The 27019-nt window shown below is 39.4% G+C and overlaps 1 protein-coding gene across 6 annotated transcripts in view; it reads left to right on the top strand.

Annotated features, from left to right (window-relative positions):
- Positions 1-26746, top strand: part of TANGO2 (transport and golgi organization 2 homolog) — a 79278-nt gene extending 52532 nt beyond the window's left edge. For all 6 annotated transcript variants that reach the window (XM_034791117.1, XM_034791122.1, XM_034791118.1 and 3 more), the window contains 4 exons: positions 15987-16057; positions 19614-19767; positions 22195-22299; positions 25674-26746. In XM_034791117.1, the coding sequence (XP_034647008.1) occupies positions 15987-16057; positions 19614-19767; positions 22195-22299; positions 25674-25794 (451 nt within the window). In that variant the 3' untranslated portion in view covers positions 25795-26746. The remainder of the gene's footprint in view (positions 1-15986; positions 16058-19613; positions 19768-22194; positions 22300-25673) is intronic.
- The last annotated feature ends 273 nt before the right edge of the window (positions 26747-27019 follow it).

The raw sequence follows: 27019 nt of genomic DNA, 5'->3' as shown, positions 1-27019 counted from the left end.
ATCTACACTACTTATTTTTAGCCCCCCAGTGAAAGCCCTGTAAGCCTGAGTCAGCTGACCCAGGCTCTGAGACTCACTGCTGTGGGTCGTCTTTTGCTGTGTAGATACAACCATACATCCTACTAATTTGCCCATAGTCTCTGTAATGAAGATAAAGGGATTCTAGGAAGAAGGGTTGGCAAGTAGTCATGAGAAGTGGGTATGTTCTTTTGGTGCTCCATTCAGACCTTTAATTTGGTAAATTTTGGGTAGGTTTGATTAATTGGGTTTGTTGTTGAAATGGTGATGGGTGGGACTGAATTCCATGAGATCTGCTGAAACAGCAAATGGCTGAAAAATCAGACTTTTTACATTGAAGTCTAGAAAGTTACTTGATCATGACATGACACCACTGCACAAAATGCAACAAAAGAAAAAAGCAAACTGAGTTAATCTGAGAAATTGGTATCCATAAGAGAAGTTATGGAATCCTCAAAATATCTTGGACACACTGTCCTGAATTTACAAAAACAATGAGGAGTCCAGTAGCACCTTAAAGACTAACAGATTTATTTGGGCATAAGCTTTCGTGGGTAAAAAACCCCACTTCTTCAGATGCCTGGAGTGAAAATTAGATACAGGTATAAATATACTGGCACATGAAGAGAAGGGAGTTACCTTGCAAGTGGAGAACCAGTGTTGACAAGGCCAATTCAGTCAGGGTGGATGTGGTCCAGTCTTAATAACTGGTGAGGTGGTATCAATATCAAGAGAGGGAAAATTGCTTTTGTAGTAAGCCAGCCACTCCCAGTCCTTATTCAAGTCCAAATTAATGGTTTTAAGTTTGCAAATGAATTGTAGCTCTGCAGTTTCTCTTTGAAGTCTGTTTTTGAAGTTTTTGTTGTTGACGGATGGCTACTTTTAAATCTGTTATTGAATGTCCAGGGAGATTGAAGTGTTCTGCTGGCTTTTGTATGTTACCATTCCTTCTGTCTGATTTGTGTCCATTTATTCTTTTACGTAGAGACTGTCCGGTTTGGCCAATGTACATGGCAGAGGGGTATTGCTGGCACATGATGGCATAGATCACATTAGTGGATGTGCAGGTGAATGAGCCCTTGATGGTGTGGCTGATGTGGTTGGGTCTTCTGATGATGTCGCTAGAGTAGATATGGGGACAGAGTAGGCAACAGGGTTTGTTACAGGGATTGGTTCTTGGGTTAGTGTTTCTGTGGTGTGTAGTTGCTGGTGAGCATTTGCTTCAGGTTGGGGAGCTGTCTGTAAGCAAGGACTGGCCTGCCTCCCAAGGTCTGTGAAAGTGAGGGATCATTTTCCAGGATAGGTTGTAGTTCGTTGATGATGTGCTGGAGAGGTTTTGGCTGGGGGCTGTACGTGATGGCTAGTCTGTTATTTTCCTTGTTGGGCCTGTCCTGTAGTAGGTGACTTTGGGGTACCTGTCTCGCTCTGTCAGTGTGTTTCCTCACTTCCCCAGGTGAGTACTTAGTTTTAAAAAGGCTTGATAAAGATCCTGTAGGTGTTTGTCTCTGTCTGAGGGATTGGAGCAAATGCGGTTGTATCTTAGGGCTTGGCTGTAGGCAATGGATCATGTGATGTGACCTGGATAAAAGCTGGAGGCATGTAGGTAAGTATAGCGGTCAGTAGGTTTCCGGTATAGAGTGGTGTTTATGTGACAATCACTTATTTGCACTGTAGTGTACAGGAAGTGGATCTCTTGTATGGACTGGTCCAGGCTGAGGTTGATGGTGGAGTGGAAATGGTTGAAATCCAGGTGGAATTCTTCAAGGGCCTCCTTCCAGTGGGTCCATATGATGAAGATGTCATCAATGTAGCACAAGTAGAGGAGGGGTGCCAGAGGACAAGAGCTGAGGAAGCGTTGTTCTAAGTCAGCCATAAAAATGTTGCCGTACTGTGGGCCCATGCAGGTACCCATAGCAGTGCCGCTGACTTGAAGGTATAAGTTATCCCCAAATCTGAAATGGTTGTGGGTGAGGACAAAGTCACAAAGCTCAGCCACCAGGTGTGCTGTGGCCTCATGAGGGATACTGTTCCTCACAACTTGTAGTCCCTCTTCATGTGGAATATTGGTGCAAAGAGCTTTTATATTCATGGTGGCCAGATGGTGTTTTCAGGAAGATCACCAATGCATTGTAGTTTCCTCAGGAAGTTGGTGGTGTCTCGAAGATAACTAGGAGCGCTGATAGCGTAGGGTCTGAGGAGAGAGTCCAACTAGCCAGATAATCCTGTTGTAAGAGTGCAAATGCCTCAGATGATGGGGCGTCCAGGATTTCCAGGTTTATGGATCTTGGGTAGCAGGTGGAATACCCCTGGTCAGGGCTCTAGGGGTGTATCTGTGTAGATTTGTTCCTGTGCTATAGCAGGGAGTTTCTTGAGCAGATGGTGTTAGTTTCTTTTGGTACTCCTCAGTGGGATCGAAGGATAGTGGCCTATAGAATGTGGTGTTGGAGAGTTGCCTGGCAGCTTCCTGTTCATACTCCGACCAGTTCATGAGGACTACAGCACCTCCTTTGTCAGCCCCTTTGATTATAATGTCAGAGTTGTTTCTGAGGCTGTGGATGGTGTTGTGTTCTGTATGGCTGAGGTTATGGGGCAAGTGATGGTGTTTGTTCACAATTTCAGCTTGTGCACATCTGTGGAAGCACTCTATGTAGAAGTCCACTCTGTCATTTCGACTGTCAGGAGGAGTCCATGCAGAATTCTTCTTCTTGTAGTGTTAGTAGGAGGGTTCCTGTGGGTTAGTGCACTGTTCAGTGGTGTGTTGAAAATATTCCGTGAGTCAGAGGCTAGGTCTACACTACGGGGGGGGGGGAGGGGAGTGTCAACCTAAGATACGCCACTTCAGCTACGTGAATAGCATAGTTGAAGTGGCGTATTTTAGGTCAACTTACCTGGCTGTGAGGACGGTGGCGAGTCGACTGCTGCCGCGCCGCCGTCGACTCCACTTCCGCCTCTTGCCGCGGTGGATTTCCAGAGTCGATGGAAGAGCCATCGGGGATCGATTTTATCGCGTCTTCACTAGACGCGATAAGTCGATCCCCAATAGATCGATTGCTACCCGCCGATTCGGCGGGTAGTGAAGACGTGCCCAGAGACAGCGAAAGTAGGCTTCCAGATCACCCCAGAATTATATCATGTGCGTGGAGATGGGGGGGGCAGAAAGAGTCCCCGAGATAGGACAGACTCTTCTGCCAGGCTAAGTGTGTGGTTGGATAGATTAACAATATTGTTGGGTGAGTTAAGGGTACCACTGTTGTAGCCCCCTGTGGCATGTAGAGGCTTAGATAGTTTACTGTCCTTTTTTCTCTGTAGAGAAGTAAAGTGTGCGTTGTAAATGGCTTCTCTCGTTTTTGTAAAGTCCAGCCACGTGGAAGGTTGGTTTTGTATGAGAGTCTCCAGTTTTGAGAGCTCATTCTTGATCTTCTCCTGTTTGCTGTACAGGATGCTGATCAGGTCATTCCTCAGTTTCTTTGAGAGCGTGTGGCACAATCTCTCACCATAGTCAGTGTAGTATGTCAATTGCAATGGATTTTTTATCTTCAGTCCATTTGGTATGATGTTCATCTGTTTGCACTTGGAGAGGAAGATGTCTGTCTGTATCTGTGCGAGTTTTTTCATAAAGTTGATGGATTTCCACTTCATATGGCTAAATTCAGTGCCTTGCGTGGTGCCAAGTATCAGAGGGTTAGCCATGTGAGTTTAGAAACCCAGGATGCCTTTCTCAACCTGGTCATCAACAGAGAGATTACACGGGTGGGATTTAGTAACTAGCCCAGGCAGTAGTCCAGGAGGCTTTGGTGTGTAAATGGGGTCAGTATGGGAATAATACAGAAGGCTTTGGGCAAGTGGAAGAAGAGTCAGATGTCGTGCTTGACTTTCTGTAAGCTTTCTTACATTCCTCATCCTATCCCCACCTCTGCACAGTAAAGCCACCTTGCCCTGTGGTTTAATGATGAACACAGGGACCCAGCTGTCTGTGGTCCTGCTGTGCCACCTTCATTGAATTGTTCACTCTGATGTTTGAGCGCTCAGTTATTTGAGAGTTTTATGAGATTTGGAGCATCCCATACACCAGCGTGGGTAGGAAGAAAAAGGTTCTGAAATTGAGTATGAAAGAAATGATCTCTCTTCTCCCTGGCCTCAAGCTCTTCCCCCCACCAAAAACAGAACATCACCACACTAGTATTATTTGAAACTCTGCCAGGAAAATCGCTGAGCAATGTTTTATGTGCTGTGAATATCTGACCATACTTTCTCAGTCATCTTATTTGTTGGTAGTGTATGTACAGTAGTGTATAAAAATGGCAAGTATTTTTCAAAAAAATTTTCTGAACAGAAAAGGAGCATTCTGATTACCTCATGAACATTCTAAAGAAGTAGATTAATCTGTGTGAACCACACAGCTCAGCTGAAATTTCTGTTCAGTATTTTAAACTGCCAACTTCATCTCTTTTTCCTTGCACAGAAAATATGTATTCACACTGTTATATTAGCTGTAAAACAATCCAGGCTGCATTGTTACATGTAAAATATTCATCCTGTTAGAAGATTAGAGCTCATGATGTCCCCGGGGTATGGTTATCTCATGATAACCATGCCCTGTGTTGTACTTTATTTCCTCATTACTTTTCACTTTGTTACATTACTGTTGATTGCAACAAGGAGCTGCCTTGAGTGTGGAGGCAGGGTAGATGTGCAAAAGGACACAGTTAATATTGTGTCAGTGTCAGGAAGTAATTCTAAACGATAAATTCTGAATAGCTTTCGGCTGCTATGCAGCCATATATCACTTTAAGATTTATGCTTTCTCCAATATTTGTTGTTGCTTATATTTAAGGAGAGGGGGAATCTAAACTAGCATATGTTTTGTGGGGGTTTGTTTTTTTCTTTTTTTTTGTTTGTTTTGCTACTGTCAGATCTGAGATTTATAAGAAATGTGGCTGTCTTGCATTTTGAGGTTGCAATCATTTTAATTGCATCTTTATCGCTTCCCTAGCACAATTGTTACTGATATTTGTGGAGCTGGTGGGGAAAAAGGGAGGCAGTTTGAGGCTTCTTGGCCTGCGGAAGCCCTGTCCAGCATTTGTGCTATTTTCATGATCATGCTTGCAATGATGTTTCATCTTGGCTTCTGCCACTGGACTCCAGTACAGAGTAGCTGTAAACAGTAGGAAAAGAACTGTCAGAGCCAAATGAGAGTAGAAAGAGTAGCTGACTGGCACATTGAGCTAAACTTTGGAAGCATCTCCATTTAAGAACTCTCCTGGAAGACCTCAATCTTATTTTATTTGACAAAACAATTCCCCTTATAAGGCGGCGGCGGCAGCAGCAGCAGCTTTATGGTTGAAGTATGTGTAATAGAAAATGCATGGCTGGAAAAATGTGGAATGTAGAAACAATGAGATACAGATGTCTTGAATTAGTGACCTTGTGGTTTGTATGTACTCCCCATCTTTTTTTGTTAAACTCCAGGGAATCTTATTACTGCATTACTCAGTCACAAGAATCTCAAAGCAGATGGTAGATATTAATATTCTTTTCACACAAAAAGCCATCAGTAAAGGAAGGCAGTAGTGACTTCTTATTCAGCAGGAGGTCTCATTTATGATAAGGCTTATCTTATAGCTGTGTTTAAGGGCTGTTTTCTGCATTTTCATCCCCTTCCATTAAAACTTAGTTCTCTTTTCCTGTTCAGACCCCTGGGGATATGAATCATTTTGACCTTTTTTCCTGAAAGCCCCTCTACTACAGTTTACAGGTTTGGTAATCTGAAAATATATTGTGTTTATACAATAATAAAACAGCCATTAAAATGGTTGGTGCCTTTTAAAAAAGACATAATACCTTCCTGTACTTTTGATCTATGTACTATGATACTACACATCATAATGTTGTGATCTGTACTAATGAATTTTGCCTTATTCTCTTAGCCCATGAAATATTTACAGTATAAAAAAGTGTAATAATCCAGTAGCCCATACAAAAAATCTCTGAGTTGTAAAATAGTCCAAGGATTCTGCCTTTTTATTGAGCACCACATTTATTTATGTTGCCTTCAAGGGGAAAGCACTGTGCTCCTCTAGCTGATTTCAAGTTCTTTTATTAATAAGATCTTCTACTGTGTCCAGCAATTCTTTGTAAGGAATTGATATTTATACAAAAACATAGATATACTAAATAGACAGAAGAAAACATATCACAATGAATAATGGGATATGCACACTCAAATTCATTTGTTTCATTGCTGCATCTGTCAAATTTGAGTTATTTTAGATCAAAAATAGAGAAATAAATAAAAAGGAAATATATTTGTTTCCCATATTTTCTTGGCTACATAGCAATTTCTGTAGATGGCAAATTCGTCAGTTCTAGTATTAATGTAGCCTATGGCACTCCTATTACTTATCTTTTAAAATTTCATCCAATAGTCTGCTATAGCAATTTGTGTTTCCACTGATGCACAGACCCTGTTAATGGGATGTGGGCGTCAAGTTCAGGAATAGTACTATATCGAAAAGGTGGTAGTACAACGTGTTTGCACTGCTTTTAATAGTAATTTTGGTTAAAAATTCCTGGCTTGAATTCATCATATTGGTTAATGCAGAATGTGTGTTTGCTGCCTAAAATTATGACCTCACTGAATGCTACTGATTGTTGGTCATGTGCTGACACATGCCCACCCATTTGCTGATGGTCGGACAACTCAGAAGCAGCAAATGCAGGTTGCAGAGGTGGATTCTTCTTGGTGATACAATGAGCCATTGCAGAAAGAACATTTTAGAAAAAATAATTGTGGTCAGAATACTACTGAGGCTCAGATAGTAATTGAGAGACGTCTTCAGACATAGAATAATCCTCTCCTTTGTCATGTGGGAATTCGCTCTTTTACCTGTATCCCAGGTGACTTTTTTCTGCACTTATTAATAGGCTGTGTTAGTCTGATTGGTTTTGGTTGTTTTATATGCATTTGATTTTTTGCCAAATGTTTTATTTAGTTTTGAAATACCAACACTCTAAGCAATAACAGCTTTTTCATAAAACATCACTTTAGTGACATGAGAGCTAAACTAAATGGTATGTTATAGTATTCCTTTTTCTAAACAATTGAAGAAGGAAGATCTAATGACTAAAGCCAGTGGATTCTGTCGGAGGTGTAACATTTTGAAATCCTGGGCCATGCCATGTGACTCGAGTCAGGAAATGGAGACTAGTAACCTACCAGCACTTGTGTGTCAGACCCATATTACAATTGCCTGCCAAACTAAGGTCTGGTGGTAGGTTCCCTATAAAGTATCATTCAGTGTAAGACTCACAGGAAGGTCTCAGGTATGATGTAAACGTGCATAGTTAAGGGCTTTAAAAAAGTGTCAGTTTAGTCAATCCATTTCTTAAAGACAGCCAATATCAAGAGTGCAGGTTGGATGTAATATGATCAGTCACTCAAAGTTGTGCGCAAATGAGCTAATGTAAGCTGAACGGGAAGCACTGCTGGGAGTCTTTTTAGGAGGGACTTGCAGTAATCTGGTCCTGTGATCATGAGGATAGGTATTACAGTTGAGAGAAATATGGCTTCAGCCTTTGCATATTCCTTACCTGAGTACAAAATGCTTTGTAGATGTCTGATTCAGGTGAGAGGTTTCCATGGAAAGAGTGTTTGATAGTAACCCCATAAAACTTGACTCGTCCATTCGTTCTCCTCAGTAGCTGGGGACATGAAATTTCATAATAATTTCTAAGCAGGAATTCTATTTTCCCAGGCTTGAGAACAGGCAATACTATCCAAGCATTCATCCAGGAGGCAGATAAACATGCAGTATATATCAGGCAAGAGTTATATATCAATACTAATAACCCTGTCACATGTTGAAAAGGATTTCACTTGCAAGGTTTAAGTATGTGTATTGAATCATCTTCTAAGGAGTTAGGAGAGATCCTTGGAACACCATAAATCAAATTCCTCTGTGATGGCAAATGCTTGTTTGTCATCATTGACTGACAGGAGCCAATCTTCTAGGTATGACTTGAGTGAATTCCAGACCCACCACAATGTTCATTAGATTTTGTTTTTTTTTAGTGAATGTGGTCAGTCATATCAAAAGCTGCTGAGGTCTAGTTTGGCCCAAATGGTGAGCTGGCCCTAATCTAAAATTAACAAATGATGACTTGTAGTCCCAGCAAGTACAGATGCTTCCCCAGAAGAAGCCCAGGCTGGAAATTACATAGGATGTTGCCAGGGTTCAAGTGCTTCTGGAAGTGAATGGTCAGCAGCTTCCCAATCACCTTCCCTCTAAATGGGGACCACTGGATTTTTTTAAAGATGGCGGACACTTTCTCCCTCTTGCCTGATGGTTGTTGATAATGCTCATAAGTCTTCTCAGCTCAGATATGCTACTTGCTTTACACAATCAAATGTAATGTGGATCAAGGTTTCAGAGAAGCCATAAAACAGCCATCCTCAGAAAGCAGAGCGACTCCAACCAGTACAAAATCATCTGGGAGCCGATGGCTCTCATACTTGGAGCCAGAGAGGCTGTCACGGAGCCCATCTGGCTTATCTACAAAATATCCTAGCAAGTGATCAGAGGAGCTAGTAACAGGAGAAGAAAATAGAGGTTCATCACTGTGTAGCTCCTGAAAGAACACTTCAGCAGTTCCTGTATCTGCTTTTTAAACAACATGTGCTTTGACTATTTGTGGCCGTTGTTTTCTTTCTTTTCTTTTTTTTTCCAAGTATTCTTGCAAACGAGTGTGCTGACAGAAATGTTCTCTGAAACAGCAAAATAAGTGAATATTCGTGACTTCAGATATTTGCACAGGTAACTTGATTTTACTTAAGCTCATCTACTCAGAAAATTTTAAAAGATGTATATGTCGAGTCAGAACAGCGTGAATCTTGACTACTTGTTTGTTCAACTGTTCATGGACAAACTACAGATGAAAATTGCTTAATTTATAATTTGAGAATCTCATTGCCATCTAGGAAACAAGAGGAAATTCATCAAGTTACTCATCATAAACTATTCTTCCAGCTCTGGTTTTCAGCAAAACTTTCACTAACCCATGGCAAATACCATGTTGCTTCTTTTTTTAAAATAGTAATGATATTGCCAATGCACATACACCCGTTGGTCATAAAATAGTTTACAGTTTTTTCTAAGGTCTATCCTTATTATTGTGTCTCTAATAGAAGGCGAAGAAAAATCTTTTGTGGCTTCCACCAAATTCCATAAATAGGATTTATATTTATCGGAGATATGTTGAAGGGGGAGCAAAAACCCTGGATGTTTTATATTATAAATAGAAAGCTTTTTTTCCATCATGTCTCTTGTTTACCACTCTCATTACTTCAACCCCTTTACTCTGAATATTCCTAATACAGGCATTCCCCGTAGATTACAATTTCCCTTTTCCTTTTCTTAACATCCCTCGGTGAAGAAATTACTTTTTTTTTTTTTTTTTTTAACAACTTTACTGAATTTGCAACCATAATTTTGATGAATTAAGATAGTCAGGACAGGTCATGGATGCCTTCCTAATGCATGGGGGGAAAATCTGTTTTTCGGGCGAAATTAAACCAAATAATCTTGGGCTGTAGATCAAATTAAGTCATGATTATTTTGATTTCTTCTAAAATGGCAATCTGAAATCCTTCCAATATAGCCCAAACCAGGACTTTCCCATCCATAGGCGCCGACTTACTCTGTTCTCGAGGGGTCCTTGATCACTGCTCCACTCCAGGCCTCGCACCCACTCCAGCCCTTTTCCCGAGCCACCCCTCACCTCTTTCCATCCTGCCCCCCAACCTCTTCCTGCCCCCACTCCAAATTGCTGTTAGCTCAAGTCTGTCAGTTGATCTCCCCTGCCAGTGTTCCTGATCATCTGTGAGGTGCCCATGTATTTGATCTTTTTAAGTTTTATTAGATATATCTGCTTTAAACAGTAAACTGGGATTTGGGAGCTCTGAGTTCTAGTCTCAACTCTGCCATGGGCATAGGAAAGTAACTTGAATTAGCTGTGCCCCAGTTTCCCCACCTGTAACATGGAAATAATGATGTGTGACTTTGTAAAACACTGAGATTGGCAGTTGAAAAGACAAAAAGTGAAAAGCACCTTTTTTTAGCTGAGATTCAATTTTAAAATTAGCATTGTAATTCAAGAAAACAATGTAGCAATGAGCAACTTTTATGCTCAAGCACTTGACCCAAGATGCATGTTGTTACTTGGGTAGTACTATAGTTGGAAAAATATGATGAACAGTAGTCGAAGTTGTTAACAGAGTTATAACATAATACACCATAATGGTCTTTAGCTGGAAAGTCATGGAATATTTGGATTTTTAGATTTCTCAAGAAGATAAGGGGAAGAAGACTTGGAGAAACATTAACTGGATGCTCAAGTATAAGTGGCAATGAGCAAAGGCACAGAGTTGGGAGTCAGCAAAGAAGACGAGACAGTAGTCAGAGAACGGGGAAGGATGTAAAAGAGGAACAGGGCAGAGGAGTAGTTAGGGGAAGAGTAATTGAAGGGCTTAACTGAGGGTATTAGTGTTGTTTTTTTTAAATAGTCTCGTAGTGGGAGCACATAGTGTAATTGAGATTTTTCCTCTGCAGAATCCCTCAAACACTTTAGTGCATGGTAATACTAAGTGCAACCTCTTACTACTTGTATAGTGTCTAACCTAGAAAGAGAAACATGGCGAATCATAGCCTATAATCCATCCTTTGCCTCACAAAAATAATGCCTAGTTTTCAACAAATGTCCCCAAAATATTAATAACTAGATGCAGCATATAGTGTAGATTGAAATGTGACACTGCTGACCTCCACTGTTGCATATCACTATGGGCTTGTCTACATTACCTGCTGGATGGGCAGTGATCGATCCATCGGGGGTCAATTTATCGCATCTAGTCTAGACGCGATAAATCGACTCCCGCTGGATCGATTGCTGCCCGTAATCCAGTGGGTAATGTAGACAAGCCCTAAGTTACTTAATGTGTTTCTGTGAGTATAAAAGCCCTTTCTGGTATCTAATCTGTATTTCACCTTAGGCCTATTTCATCTCTCATAGTATGAACTGATTCCTACCCAGTTACTTATGGGGTCTACTTCCATTGAGGTGTTTATAAACCATAAGTCTATTTTCTTGCAGGTTTTTTAGGTTAAACATGTTAAGCTCTTAAAGACTTTCCTTTTAAAACAATCCCTATATACGTCAAGTTAATCTTGTAAGTCTGGACTCTTAACTCTTCAATGTCATGTGGTATAAAATGTTCCAGATGAGACCTGACAATGGTCTCCATAGGATAGAGCTAGTTACTTCATATTGGGACCATCACCATAGTAGAGGAATTCTAATTTTTCATGTCTCGGTGTTAGTTGGATCAAACCTTATATGAATGCATAGAAACTTCTGTAATATCAACAGTTTCAAAGTTGCTGTCAGTATTGAAGTCATTAGTAACAGGTAACAAAAGTAATTTATCTAATAATATGCTAGGACTTGAAGACTTAATAACTTACTATTAACATGTATTTAATATTTATATAACCGCAGCACCCAGAAGCAAAGTGTGCTGGGTGCTGTCATGTCAATACAGTTGGACACAGTATTGAGCTCAATTTTAATTAACTTTCCTAGAGTTCAATTCTAGAGAAGCCTTATTAAGTTGGAAGTAGTTGCCCATAACTGTTTGCTGTCAGGAAAATAAATGCTATTTGTATTATCTGTCAATAATGTAAGTGGAGAGGGAGTTCTGACTCCATCTGGTTTTGTCAGCAGATTTTGAATGTCTTCTGTTAGAATTGTAATTTAAAAGCCTACTATTTTGTTACTTAATGAAATCCATATATTAAAAGGAAAATCTCTAGAGTTAGAGACAATATTGAGGATGGCCATAACATTTAAAGTTGCTGTAACCCGAGAAAGTTCTCTGTTCCTAATAGCCAGGAAGACCATTCTGTAGCCACTCTTCATGTAAAATAACAGCAGATTCAAACTTTAGATTTGGGGTTTTTTGGTCATGTCAATATTGCAAAATTAACCTGGTATAAGGTGGGCTGTGTCTACGTTAGGGTTCTTAAATTTCAATGGCATTTTTGCTACTGTTCTAAGCAGGGTTAGGTGACAGTGATAAAAACACAGGAGCCCAGTCTATACTAAGGATCGTTATTACTATTATTAATGGAGCTGCATCAGTGGTTGTGACCAGATTAAGACTATTTGAAAACCTAAGCACACCACAAATGTGGGGGGGACACTGTGTCCTCATTGCTCCCTGGGTGGCGAGAATCATTCACGCAAACTACCATCTGGGCTGGTGGTGGCCCTATCTACCTCATTTTGGGCAGGCTAGGCCTCCCAACACTATAGATCATTTCTATTTAGGTGGGCCAGAATCTGTCCAAGAGAAAAGGACTCCGCCCTTACCCAAGTTAGCAGAGGACTTGGAGTGGTAGTAAGGGCCCTACTGACACATGAAGAGTGGTGGTAGAGAGCCCTCTTTCCATAGTTTTCTGCTGAAGTGGTGTTGCTGGAGAGTGTAGGGAGGACAGAGCACAAATTTGAGTTTACCCGTTAAGATGAATGGCAGTAATTTATGCTTCTCTACAGACTTAGGGAGTCATCACTGCTTTGGTTTACTCTCCACATTTTTAAGGTTTTCCTTCACAGCCATGTGGGCTAGAAAGAGTTTTCTTTTTTTAAATGAAAGCTAAGGTTCTGAAGTAATCATGTGACTCCAGGAACTGTGCTTTAATCCAACCAATGGTAGTGAAATGATGGGAGACTACCCAGAAACGTCTAGTACACTTGAGTCTATGGTTATGGCCAAGTCAAGTTATAACATCACTTATTCTTCCCTGTATGGACAGAAAAAAACCACACTGGAGTGATGATTTAACTCCTGGTAGATACACAAACTTAGGACTTATCTATACACAGAAATTTACCAAAATAGCTATTCCAGAATAAGAGTGTTCACATGAACTAATTATTTTGCAATAGCTATTTTAGTAAATTTCAAATTGTAAACAAGCCCTAATGCATGATTCCCTAAACTAAAGCATAGTTCCCTAATATGGTTTAAGCATGTTTTCTGTCCATAAAAGTAAGGAAAAAGAACTGCTGTGGGATGATCCGACTTCAGATATCCTCCCACTAAACAAATGGCTCTGTAAGCAGGGAATAAGTTGTGAAAAGAGCTATGTTAATTTATAAATGGAAAAGTGTGAAGTTTGAATTTAAATGGAAAAATACAGAAACTTCACTCTGGCACATTTTACAAGCAATGTATTCATTAATCTTTTCTAGCATTTTTCATGCAAAGTCCTTATGCACAGCACGGGTGCAGCTTAAGTGGCAACCGCGCTTCCACAGAGGTGAGGGAGTGATCAATCGACAGTGCTCTGTTGAGGCTCCCAGTTGTCATGTCTTTGCGTTGCAGACATCTGTCTGTAGAGGACTGGAGTGATCCCCAAACAGCCATGAGATTATGGCCTTGGCTACACTTACCCGCTAGTTCGACGGCTGGAAATCGAACTTCTGGGTTCGACTTATCGCGTCTAGTCTGGACGCGATAAGTCGAACCCGGAAGTGCTCGCCGTCGACTGCGGTACTCCAGCTCGCCGAGAGGAGTACCGCGGAGTCGACGGGGGAGCCTGCCTGCCGCGTGTGGACCAAGGTAAGTTAGAACTAATTCGAACTAAGGTACTTCGAACTTCAGCTACGTTATTCACGTAGCTGAAGTTGCGTACCTTAGTTCGAATTAGGGGGGTAGTGTAGACCTGGCCTATATCAACTCTTTTCCTATCAGCCTGGGCTGGTTTTGAACTGGCATCTTAATGTTGAAAAGAAAAATGCTGATTCTTCTTCTTCGTACGACTGCTGTAAATGTAGAGCAACAATTATAATTTTACATTTAGATTTAGGTTAAGCCAGATAATTTTGTCTAGAATAGCCGAGTGTATTGCTGTGATGCCTCCTTCGTATTTGTGAATTGAGCATTGATTTGATATATGTTCCATGGTTCATTCTGGGATACCACAGTTGCGCACTGGAGAGTATTTAATTTTCCATTTTTGCAGCAAGTATCTGCATCTGGCATGGTTTATGCAGATACAGTTTAGGGTTGCCCATGAACTTCTTGGGAGATCAAAGCCAAGAATCGTCTGCATTGGGTCTTTCATAAGGTGTTTATTTGTGACTTCTTGTGCATTCCATTTGGCTTTTCAAGCTTCATCAGGGTTGTAGTTTCATTGTTGAAGGTTAAATACATGGTGTCCAAAAAGGGCGTATGCGACTTCAGGCGGTGGGTGAGGGACATTGTTAAGCTACTGGTGCCTGTCTTTTTACCTGATGGAAAAACAAGGAACTAGAAATGGTTCATCAGCTGTACTATACTGCCTCCTACTCATACAATATTCAATTTTGCTGAAAGTTCTTAATCCAAAAAGAGAACCTGTCTCAGGGGATAACGTTTCTGAGGTTTGTATATAATAAATTAAAGCCTCCAGTACAGTTGTAATTTATTTATTGGTGACTAGAGTAATGCCTGTTTTCATGGTAAATAAGAAGTAAATCACTGGAGTGAAATACAGCTTGATATGATCTCATAGCTGTGTCCAGGCCAATAAACTGATAGCAGTTTGAGGAATTGCCTTTGCATGTCAGCAGAAGGAACGAAGGATGCTGAGAGTGAACAATCTAATGGCAGTTTACGATCTTTTTTTCCTTCCCTTCCCCATAAGAGATACAAATCTTGAAAATTGATTACTTGCCTGATTTCCTTGTCACTTGACTTGAATTTGACATGCTGCCAACATCTGCTAGGCTATTTAAAAACTCAGATTTGTTCAGGCAGACCCGAATTCTATATAAATATGCTGATCTCAGCCCTGCCCAGCAAAAGAGTTCTCATTAGCTATGTTGTAGGACTGCCCTGAAAAGTTCTAGTCTGGACATTATTTCACGATGTCTACAAAACTGTGCATCCAGTGATATTAAAAATATAGAGAGTTCACACAGCCAGTAGCTGCACTTCATTGAAAGGAGCCTGCAGCTGCATTTCTCTTTTAAGAGACAAATATTATGTCCTATCATATTTCTAATGAGGGGGTATAAAAATGACTTGTCAAATGGCCCACGGTGACCTGCTTTCTAGAACAAACTGGAGATTTAAATGAAATTATAGAAAAGTGCTGCTGTTTGCCTCAATGGATTGTTCTTTTGAAGTCAGGCAGCCAGAAAACAAACAAAACACTTATCAAGTAATGGAATCTTTACTTTCAGGAGTCTGATTTGTCTTGCATACCCCAAGTTTCACCTCTCTTAAAAACTACTTGCTTACAAAATCATACAAAAATACAAAAGTGTCACAGCACACTATTACTGAAAAAGTGCTTACTTTCTAGGTTTTACCATATAATTATAAAAATAAATCAATTGGAATATAAATATTGTACTTGCATTTCAGTGTATAGAATATAGAGCAGTATAAACAAGTCATTGTATGAAATTTTAGTTTGTACTGACTTCGTTAGTGCTCTTTATGTAACCTGTTGTAAAACTAGGCAAATATCTAGATGAGTTGATGTATCCAGTGGAAGACCTTTGAGTACCTCCAGGGGTATGGAGGTTGAGAACCACTGATTTAGAATATGCACACTGCTCGCTAAGCCAAGTTACAAAGCATCCTGTGCAGTATTTTTGTAGTTTTTATTAGTTTTTTTACAATGACTTTTAAAAGTGAGATTGATGCGAGTATTTCACATCTGATTGTAAAGGGAAGGAGGGTGATTATAACTAATCAACTGATCTCTGAGCTGTATAGCCAGATAGCAGTAATAGGGAAAATGTCTTGCTGTGTTGAAGGTTGCAGAAAATATAACTTAATCAAAGATACGAGTTGTCAGTTCACAAGGAGAAAAATTTATTATTTATTATTTATTTTTATTTTATTTTTATTTTTTTAGCACCACCAAGGGAGATGTAATTTGCTACTACGGAAACAAAGGAGAACCAGAACCTATCTTCCTAAATGCTGGTGGGTTTATTTTATAAAGTTGTGAATATTATTGTTGCCCTTTTTTAAAAAGTGAAATGTGTGTTTATTTGCTCTAAGTTTTTAGTTATAAAGAGGAAAAATCAGAGAGGATAATACATATTTAAGTAATTGCATTTTTTTAATTTTATGGCACATTCTGTGTTTTAAATTTTTTATTTTAAATCCTTTTTGTGAAAACTCATAAATGAAGCATTAGTTAATAAAAAGTTCATGCTATGGCCCAGTCCTACAATTTTTTCTATGCAGGTGGAGCCCCACTGCAGTCAGTGGGGCTATTTCCCATGCTGATGGGAAATCACTGCAGAACTGAAGCCTATGTCTTTACGGGTGATATTTTCAAAAGCACTCAGCTTTAACTTCTCATAGAAATCAATGGTAATACTCCCACTGACAATTGGAAGCAGAGTTTCTCCTATTGACATCAGCTATCGTCTCTCACTTACTATCAAGATGTTGACCCATGCCTACAATTGGCCTACGATGCCAGCCTGCATCGCCCACTTGTTAAATTTCGAACAAGCTGCTACTTGCATTTGGGAGGAATGAGTGCCCCATAAATATCTACAAAATCATTATCCCCCTAAATCTCTTCTGTGCCACAATGCCTACAAAAAAACGTGACAATGATTAGGCTGCTGGTGTGCTGAGACCACTGCATATCATGCTGAACAACAGTGTCTCATTGTTTCTTTGAAGTCCCCACTTGGCCTGCCAGTCTCCATCTCTTTGTTTTATAATTAGATTGTAAGCTCTTGGGGCAGGGACTGTCTTTTTGTTCTGTGTTTGTACAGCACCTGGCACAATGTGGCCCTAGGTCATGACTAGGACTTCAAGGCCCTACAAGTACTAAGAAACAGTATGTTAGGAAAATGCAGAGCACTTTTGAAAAATCCCACCTTTAGTATAGTACCTTCAAAATTAACTCTCTAATTGCTAATTCTCACATTTATCCCCCCCCCTTTTTCTTTCTTTTTTTTTTTTTCCCCCAATTTGGCATATGTTGTCATAACAATTATGTCATAAATAACATTTCTTTTTATTTGAATCCTTAGATTTGTTAACAGAAAGAACATGTACTCATCCTTGCATGAGTAAACATTACAAAACATGAATCCAAAATTCCAACACCAAAAGGCTGAATTTTTTTTTAAATGGTCAAAAATAAATAAAACATTCTGAACAATGTAGCTTTTAATAACAGTTTACTCTGTGTTTTGTTTAATGCTAATGGCATCTTTATTTTGCCTTTCATAAGGTTAATGGGATACTCTTAGTAAGCAAATAGTTAAAATGGGAATTATAACTCCTTTAAAACACGTCCTCTTGAACAGCAACAAAAAGGGCTGATAATTTCTAAACTTTTTAAATAAAGATTTGTACAAACAAATTTGCTGGCAACCTGCTTGCCCATATATCTTTCACGCTGCATGACCACCATCTAGTTTGACACAGTTCAGAATGTTTGGCATGCTCTGCACAAGAGGAACCCAGAACCAGATTAACAAAACTGTTGCAGGCCAGGATTTGGAAAAGCATCTGCCATGCCTGCCTTTGCTATACGTCAAGCCCCTGCCTTCAGGAGCACAAAATTTAATCATTAATCATAATAAAAACAGTCAGGCAGGGTGGCAGTCATGCTGTTTGGGGAGAGAACTGGATGTCTTAGTCCTGGAGCACATGGATATTATGTGTAGTGTGGAGGTGATATGGTCTCCGGTGACTGCTTTTGTTGCATTCTGTGTAATCCCTCTGTGCCAATCTCTGGCATGCTCTTCCAGATGAAAGCATAACTGTCATAGTGGCAGCTGTTGACAGGAAAAAGTTAGCGTGTAGAAAGAAAGCAACCCAGGATGATAGCATGGGTAAAATGTATATATAATCTCTTCCATTTCTTTGATAAACCGCTTCAGAATCTGGGGTAACCTGCCAGTAACAAAGTGGGGACTTGACATTTTAATAGACTGTCGTGTGTGTGTGTGTGTGTGTGTGTGTGTGTTAATAGTGTTCTGAAAGACTAGCAACTTTTATTCATGTTGCGATTTAAAAAATAATTGCATTACAAAACCCAGGTATCTGCAGAAAGTAGCAGAGCTATTCCTGATCTCCACATATCAACAAAGAATTCATTCTCGGTAGATCTGGCCTCCTAAGGGAGAGCTGAGTTTGGGAGGATCTTTACGTTGTTCAGCCAGTGCTTAGTCTCTTGGATTGTTGCCAGGAAATGTAGGGCACCATTGAGGAGAAACTTCCCTGCTGTCATCAGTGAGTGCAGTATTATTCAAGAGTCATATCAGAGAGAAAAGTGAATTAGGTGATTAAAAGGAATAACTGGGATAGACTAGATTGCAAAATGTACTAAGTAATTCTAAAGATACCTTGCCATAAATTACCAAACCAGAGGTTTATAGTAATTGCTGCAGATGAGGATTAGAATAAAACTGAGAAACAAATAAAATCACTTCATTTTAACACTGTGGAATACATAACCATACCCTAATGTGTGCTAGGAGAGCTCCAATCTCCTACCTAGTACCAGGACATACGTTTTATAGCATATCTAATTATAAAGATTAGCTAGGGAATCATTTGAATGAGATTAAAAGTGATGAAATCTGTACGAGATAACTGTAAATCACCAGAAAATCCTTTCTAAGGTTCTGTTCTCCTGAAAATGTACTAGCAGCTATAGAGATAGAATGCTCCTGGAAGTGATCCATAGGGATTTTACTGTGAATGCATGAGACTTTTTAAATCTAAAACAGTTAACATATAGCCTCTTGTTAATGATTCTTTGTACCATTTATTTGATGGAGTTCAAAGCTGGAAGTATTGTTGGTTTTATTTTTGTGAAGTAACTGCAGTGTCAGTTATGAGGTGTGTTTTTGTTTTGTTTTGTTTGTTTGGGTTTTTTTTGTTTTTTTTTTCTTTCAAATTTAGGTTATATAGTATACTAGTACTTCCATTTCAATGTCTTCCTCCTGAAAAAAGCTTTTCTTGAAATTGCACCTGATTTCACATCTCAACCTACGTTTCATTAATAGCTGTGGCAAAATCCTGTGATTCAGTTAATATTTAGTACCCTTAGTGTGATGATCCATAGCTTTTTTTCAGTAAAACTGCCAGACTAAAATTTTATGTTCCAAAACAAAGACAAATAGTTTTTTTTATGAAGAGTTAAGCATCTGGAAATGAGACTTTACATTAACTGATTATTTTTTTTATTAGAATACTACGTTTCTCTTTCCCACATGGGTTAATGCCTTCTACGGTATTAGAGGCAGAAATGGTGGGAGGGCAGGTCGGAATGGAGTAAGTGCTAAAGATAAGCAAATTTTCCTGAGAAAAGATGACAAAAGCTCTATGATGAGTTTTGCTTGATTTATTTTCTCCTTCAAACCCTGAAGGTTGAGGCAATGTTACATTTTTGGCTGTGTTGCATATATGTTAACTTTTTCACCCCAGAGAAATACTTAACACAAACATTTTCTCACCTGCCCCCAAGTTTTTATTATTATTTATTAATTTCAATATTCAGGAATCTATGGATTGAGTAATTCTCTGTTGGATACACCATGGAAGAAACTTGAGTATGGAAAGCAGCTTTTCACAGAGGTGATCAAGCAAAGTCAGGACCTTGCCAAAGAAGACCTGGTGCAGGAGCTCATTAAAGTGCTGAAGAATCAAGACCCGTAAGAACATAACCCACATTTTACTTAACATGAAGTACAAACATTTTAAAACTCACCTACAAAAGCTGTGTTAAAGTAATGCTAAAGCTTCAGCTTATATTTAACCAAAGCCAAGTAAAAGTAAAATAATATACTTCCCTTCCCCCTTGGAACAAATTTCAGCCCTACTGATTTGATTTTGTGTGTGTTGAAGGCAGATACAGACCTACATGACATTATCACTGCAAAAGCAGCATTAGTGTGGATCTGTATTCTGACTTATCAGTACCTTATTCCTTAAAGATTACTCCTGCCAAGGTAGGAGTAGAGCGTGCAATATATAGAAAGGATAAGTCATGATAAACTAAAACATGCTTACCATAACTCCTGATCCCAGATGTTACCCTAGCTCGAGCCACAGGTTTGGGATGGCTCAGGACAAGGGTCAGTAGTGACACTGTTTAGCTGCCTCTGTTGACACACATGTAGTAAATACAGCCTGATTTTGGCCTATAGGTACAATATGTGAGTTTGCATAAAACACTAGTCCAAGCCCTTCGATAGGACCATAGCAGTTATCTTACACAAACACCTACCTCCACTTGAATAACGTGCATTTTCGTGAATGCAGACTTGAAGTTCTCTGTCTTTTGTCAGCTTAATCTGGTATGTTTTACAATTTGAAATTTACTAAAATAGCTATTGCAAAACAATTAGTTCATGTGAACACTCTTATTCTGGAATAGCTATTTTGGTAAATTTCTGTGTATAGATAAGTCCTAAGTTTGTGTATGTTTGTGTGGTATTTTCAAAGCTTCAAAAGAAGTGAAAAATTTCTCATGACAAGATGAGGGCTTTAGAAAACTGAACTGAGTGTTAAGTTGTGCATCTGTTCCGCTATTTTTACTATGCATTCGATATTACAAACGAAAAACACTGATGTGATTAAAAAAACTTGCTGTGCTGTACTGTTAATTTAGAAAAAAAAATGAGTCCTTGTGGCATCTTAGAGACTAACAAATTTATTGGGGCAATTTAGCAGTAAGACAGCCAACCTGTAGGGTACTGCACAACTCAAATGCACATGCACCCAAGATCTTGCAGTTGTGCTAATAGACATCAAGAGTATCACTTTGGTTCCAAAAAGGGAGTGGCTTAAAGGTAACTTTAAAGTTCAAAACTTTAAAATAAATGGCTGAGATTTTTTCAAAGCAGCCAATAGGAATTAAGAACTAAAGATATCTTTCATATGAAATATTTGGCACTTCATAAGCATTAATTCTGTGAGCTATCTAATAGGTTTATTGGATGAGATTTAATTCCCACAACAAGCCCACCTCAGGATCTCTTCCTCTGTTGGTATCATGCATGATATCCTTTTAGTGACTCCCTCTCTTCCCATTTGTGTAAACAGTCTGACTTTGTGCTATATCCCCCAAAGAAAACTAGTGTGATCTGGGACACTGTGCTTCAATAGCAGTAACTAAAGTCATGTCAAACTGCATCATCTCTTTCTGGAGCAGAAAAAACTCTAGAAAAACAGCACTGAATCACAGTCTCCTTCCACTCTCTTCTTTGGCGCTCCGAGTGCCTAACTGGCTGCTGAACTTAGTCTCATTTTGATAGACACTGACACAAGCTGGCCTATGGTAGAAGGCAGAAACTTGAGCAGTGATGGGGATGGAAGAGGCAGAGAAACACACAGCGATAGGGTGCAGCAAATAGCATTTTAAGTTTGTCTTTACAGATTTCAATTTGATTTGTCAGTCATTGACATCATGAGCGATATACGGAAGGCAGAAAATCTGGGTATTATTCCCAGCTCTGCTATGGACTCTGTGACCTTGGACTCTTTCTCTGTAGGGTGTTCAGGTTTCATTAATTACAGTTTACAGATCTCAATACCACCTTACCATCACAATACACTTTACTATGGCAAACTTGTTTACTTTGGAAATTTATTAAGCATTGTGCAATATAATTTTCCATTTCCTCCAAATGTGTCTTGAAGTTGCAGGCAGGTTTCTGTCCAAAACAAAAGAAATCTCCATGAGTCCATCTTGAATAATACTTGTTTTTTACACTTTGTATTTTAAATTACTTGACAATAAAAGGGGTATTCTTTTATTTCAGGAGACACTACAAATACAGAAAGGAAGGACTAGCAAGGAAAGAAAAAAGACTGTCAACAATAATTAAAAATATTTAATAAATAGAAAGCTGATGAAATGAAAGGTTAAGTCCTTGAGAAATTTTCTCTTGGAAACAGCTGACAAACCTTTTTATCTTTGGTCCCTTCTTTTCATGTTTCTTTTTAAAAAATCACATTTTATTTTGACTTTTCTTTATCATTATCATCAAGCTGTGTGTTGATTATAGTTAGTAAGTGTAGGAGGGTTTGTTTTGTATTAATACTGGGTAAGAGTAATAGCGCTATTTATTTTTCAGTCAGCTACCAGATCCCGCTTTGGAAGATCAAGGAAAGGAGCATGTGCAACATGTACTGAACGAATATGCAGCTTTGTGTGTTCGTTGCCCGGGATATGGAACAAGGTAAAATAAATACTTCAAGGCAAAATAGACAACTGTTGTATCAAGACATATATCTAAAGTCAAATGCTGCCATAAAATTTAACATTCTAGACCATAAAGTGGGTTTGTTCAGTGAATTTAATATCTATGCATAAGTTTAATCACTTGTAATCCATAGATTATCTTCTTCTATTGTGATCTTCCTTAGCTTTGTGTCTCAGACATTGCTTGAAATGCCTGTCAGTACCTGCTTTACAATTTGTCACACTTACTAATGATGCTAGCTATAACTTCCTTAAAGTTAAGTAGCTTTACCCTTTCAAAAATGCTTTTTTTTTTTTTTTTTTTTTTAACTATCACACCTCTTCCTGTTCAGAACACCAGCTTCAGAAAGTTTGGGATTTTTCTTTCAGTTTGGTGGCTGAACCAAAAAAAAAAATTGGGGGGGCTTGTTTCAGATGGACCCAAAACAGATTTTTTTTTTAATGTTTCTTACCTAAATGAATCATTTAACCAAAACAAAAAATCATTTTTGGTTTTATTTTGATTTGGGGTATTTTTACCATTTTTTGTTTAAATCTAGCTAAATTTGGAAAAGAAACATCGTTTCAAAACCAAGTCAAAATATTCATTTTGAAAATGTTGAAACAAAGTATTTCGACTCTTTTTGGGGGAAAAAATTATATACTTTCAGCTGAAAACAATTGCTGACTTCAACCTGAATTTGCGAGTAATTTTGGTCAACCCAGAACTCCATTTTTTGGCAAGTAAACTACTGACCTGAAAGATTTTACCCTGCTCTACTTATCTCAGCGTTGCCTATTGCTGCTCTGCTCAGCTCCATGAGCCGGCATATCAGCAAAGTGACAGATCTGCTAGCAAGTGATGAGTTATATTGGACATCAGAAAGTATTAGTACATTATACTGATCCGCCTGAACTTCTGATTCCAAACATGAAGTAAACATAGCGCTGTATGGAAGAATATAACCCTTTTTATTTGTCTCTTCTACCGAAGTAAGTGGAGAAATAGACTTGATTCTAAAATAAAAATTTATATTGTATGCCTAACTATATTATGGATTTATTGTAGTCCAATCACTATAATAGCTAGGTGCCATATTCACAGAGTAAGAATTATTATGATCAGCAGAATCCTGGTCTCCTCTATCTTCTCCTAATTTGTGCTTGCTTTCTTAAGTGAGGTATTTTCACTTTCTCTCTCCAGGAAGAAAGCAGTAAACATTGTGTCAAGTATCAGGGGGTAGCCGTGTTAGTCTGTATCTACAAAAACAACAAGGAGTCTGGTGGCCCAAATAAATCTGTTAGTCTTTAAGGTGCCACCAGACTCCTTGTTGTTTTAGTAAACATTGTGAATCAGTTATTGTTATGAGAAGGCTTGCACGATACGTATCTTGCACCTTGCTGAAGATGGCAAGGTTATGGCTCAGCCGATTCCTGGAGGCAGAGAATTACTCAGCTAAGGGTCTGCCAGGGAGAATAAACTGGCTTCCCCACAATCACTGGCTCAGTCAGTCATGGCATTTCCATTGCTCTAGCTTTCTTAGTGAATAAATGAGTGAGAGGTAGTCTCCGAAATGGCTGGTCCTCATTTCCTGGGGGGGGGTTAAAAAATAACATCAGAACCTTTAAACAGATTTGGAGAGATCTGACTGAGAAGCCATTGCAAAATGCAGAGCACTGCTTTGATGTGTAATAAAATACATGCAGAAACATGACCAGTTTATTTATGTACTGGGCACTAAAGTCCTGAAGGAATAATGGAGGAAAATACTTGTTTTTGTGTTTCACTGGTTGTACTCTGCCAATTTTAGGGAAAGGAGAAATGGCACCGGATGTTCATGGACTAAATATTTAAACATAGTTTTGACCTATTCCCAATACATTAGTCACTATAGTTCACCATGCCAGGTCTAGTATTTCCCAACTCTCAGCATAGGGCAACTTAAATCCTCAAACTTGCTGGTTTAGTTATCCCAGACACTGAGTTGTCTTGCGTGAAAATATCAGATGCATTTTCATCTTTGTTGGATTTATTATTCACATATGTTGAGAAGTTGCTGTTGACAAAGTGCATGACCATTGCAGTATCTGAACACATCACTAGCCTTAGGAGAGAACACATGGAGTCACACCGTTCACAATTAATGGTTCTGAACATGGGAGTCAAAGTGGAATAAACGCCCAATATACGACAAAATAGGAAGAGTGTGGCAAACATATAATGATATGTAAGCAGAACTAGTCTAAACTATTTTTTACCATTGCTGTTTCTTTATTTAGGACTTCAGTTCTAATTAATACTACACAGGTCATCTCATCCAGCAATCTCCAAGCTCTTCATAAACATTAGGCCTCACAACATCCCATTCAGGCAGTTGTACCCATTTTGCAGATGGGTGAGCAGGGGTAATTTGACCCATGCCACAGAATTAGTGGTAGCATTAGGCGTGGAACTCAGAAGTGTGGACTGCCAGTCCTTTGAGTTAATTGGTAGACTAAATTGCCTGTGTGAAAATGCAATTAATGTAAAACAGAGGTAAACTTGGGTTTGAAATAAGGGACAGTTGACCAGTCCATAAGTGTTCCTGAACATCTGTGATTTATGGCTGTACTAATTAGTGCTGGTAATCAAGGCTAAAGTGGACTGCAAGTTCTCACGCCTTCACACACCAAGCCTGATTTTTTTGATGTGTAAATCAGAAGTAGTTGCACTGAAGTCGGTGGAGTTACACATAGCAGTTTTACATCTGTATGTGAGCAGACTTGCAGCTCAATGTTCAGAAATTGCTCTTTGGAGATATTGTGCTCCTCAGGGGAGAAATGGAGAGGTTCTTTGTATGAACTTGTGTCCTCAGATGGTGATTAGTGGTATTCTGGGCTGGTGAGTAATAAGGCTGAGGAGATTTGTATGGGCATTTGATACAAAAGGGAAGAATGCAGAAGTGAGTTAATATAAATAATCAGCAAGGATATATGTGTCTGATAATATTCATGACAACTAAATGCTGCCAGATAAAATTTATTTTCAGGCTAGAACTGACTTGAACATATTCAGCAATTAAAAAGACTATCATTAGTCTTCTCTGCTCTTTATTCTTCTTATCCATCAGCCTAAAGCTTTGTGTGGTTGTTACCTTAATAAGTGCAGCAGTGAAGCAAGATAGGACAGAGTTTGATTCAGTGGAACATGGTGGGAACCCAAGTTAATCCTTCTTCAAATCTGAGATTTTATTGGCGTTTTTCAGACCTATTTCTATGTGATGCTATTGTGGTCAAGCGAAATTAATAGAAAAATTTAGATTAAAGTAGTATTGTGCAAATGGTTAGACAAAAACGAAGTTTAAAATTTTTTTCTTCCCTATTTTCTTTCAGGACTAACACAGTCATTCTCATTGATGCGGAAGGACATGTTACTTTCACAGAGCGCACCATGCTCAATGCAGATATCAACCAATGGAAAACAAGCACCTATCAATTCAAATTGGAAACTTAACTTTCCATTTGAATGGATCATGAGAAAAGAAACAAGAGAACAAGCCATTGAACTCCACTGAAGGCTTTGTACCAGCCTCCAGCACCCAGAGATGGAAAGGAAAAGCTTATTAAATCCATAGCATACCCTAGCAACTACCAAAACCTTTTGCACAAAACCAAGGAAAGAAAGCCTTTACAGTAAAATTTTGGCTGGATTAAAAATGTGTTGCTTCTTGTGCAAGTCTTTGTTTTAAGTTTAAAGGGACACAGTTATTTTCTAGGCATGATTTTTAAACTATGTTGTTAATGTATAGGTGATTGGTCCTGCAAGGTATTGAGTGTTTCTTACGAGATGCTAAGTGCCCTGAGCTCCTTTTGATTTGATTTCAATCAGAGCTGAAGGTATGCAGCACTTTGGAAGATCAAGTCCTACTTTTATTAAAGTTCAAAGATTTTTCAGAATCTAACTTAAACCTTCAGAATCAATTGTGATAACTTTTCGCATTTCACTCAGCTTGGACAAAGACAAACTAGTCAGATACACGTTTATTTATGGTTGATTTCTAGTCACTTTGTGAACTGGCACAACTATGTAATGTGACTTCTGGAAATGATCCCTGGGAATGGTGGTTATGTGAATTATAAAAAAAAATTCCATTGGAATTTTACAAAAAGAAACATTTCTGCTGATCTTGGACCATAAAGTTTTTAGAAAATCTGTCCCTGCCTTTTCAACATATGCTTGTAGGGCAGGGGTGGGCAAACTTTTTGGCCCGAGGGCCACATCGGGGTTGCGCAACTGTATGGAGGGCCGGGTAGGGAAGGCTGTGCCTCCCCGTACAGCCTGGCCCCTGCCCCCTATCCGCCCCCTCCCACTTCCCGGCCCTGACTGCCCCCTTCAGAACTGCTAACTCATCCAACCCCCCTAACCGCCCTCTCCCAGGATCCCCGCCACCTATCCAACCCCCCTGACTGCCCCGACCCCTATCCACACCCCCACCCCCTGACAGCCCCCCACGGGACTCCCAACCACCCTCTGCTCCTCGTCCCCTGACCACCCCCTCCCAGGACCCCCCGCCCCTAACTGCCCCCTGGGATCCCACCCCCTTATCCAACCCTCCCTGTCCCTTGACTGCCCTCCCGACCCCTATCCACATCCCCCGCCCCCTAACAGGCCCCCCGGGTCTCTCACTCCCAAGCCTCCCTGTTCCCCATCCCCTGATTGCCCCCCCAGAACCTCTGCC

Source organism: Trachemys scripta, chromosome 15, assembly GCF_013100865.1.
Source record: "Trachemys scripta elegans isolate TJP31775 chromosome 15, CAS_Tse_1.0, whole genome shotgun sequence".
Taxonomy (NCBI): domain Eukaryota; kingdom Metazoa; phylum Chordata; order Testudines; family Emydidae; genus Trachemys; species Trachemys scripta.
Note: the sequence above shows the minus strand (reverse complement) of the source record. Positions and strands in the feature narration are given on the sequence as shown.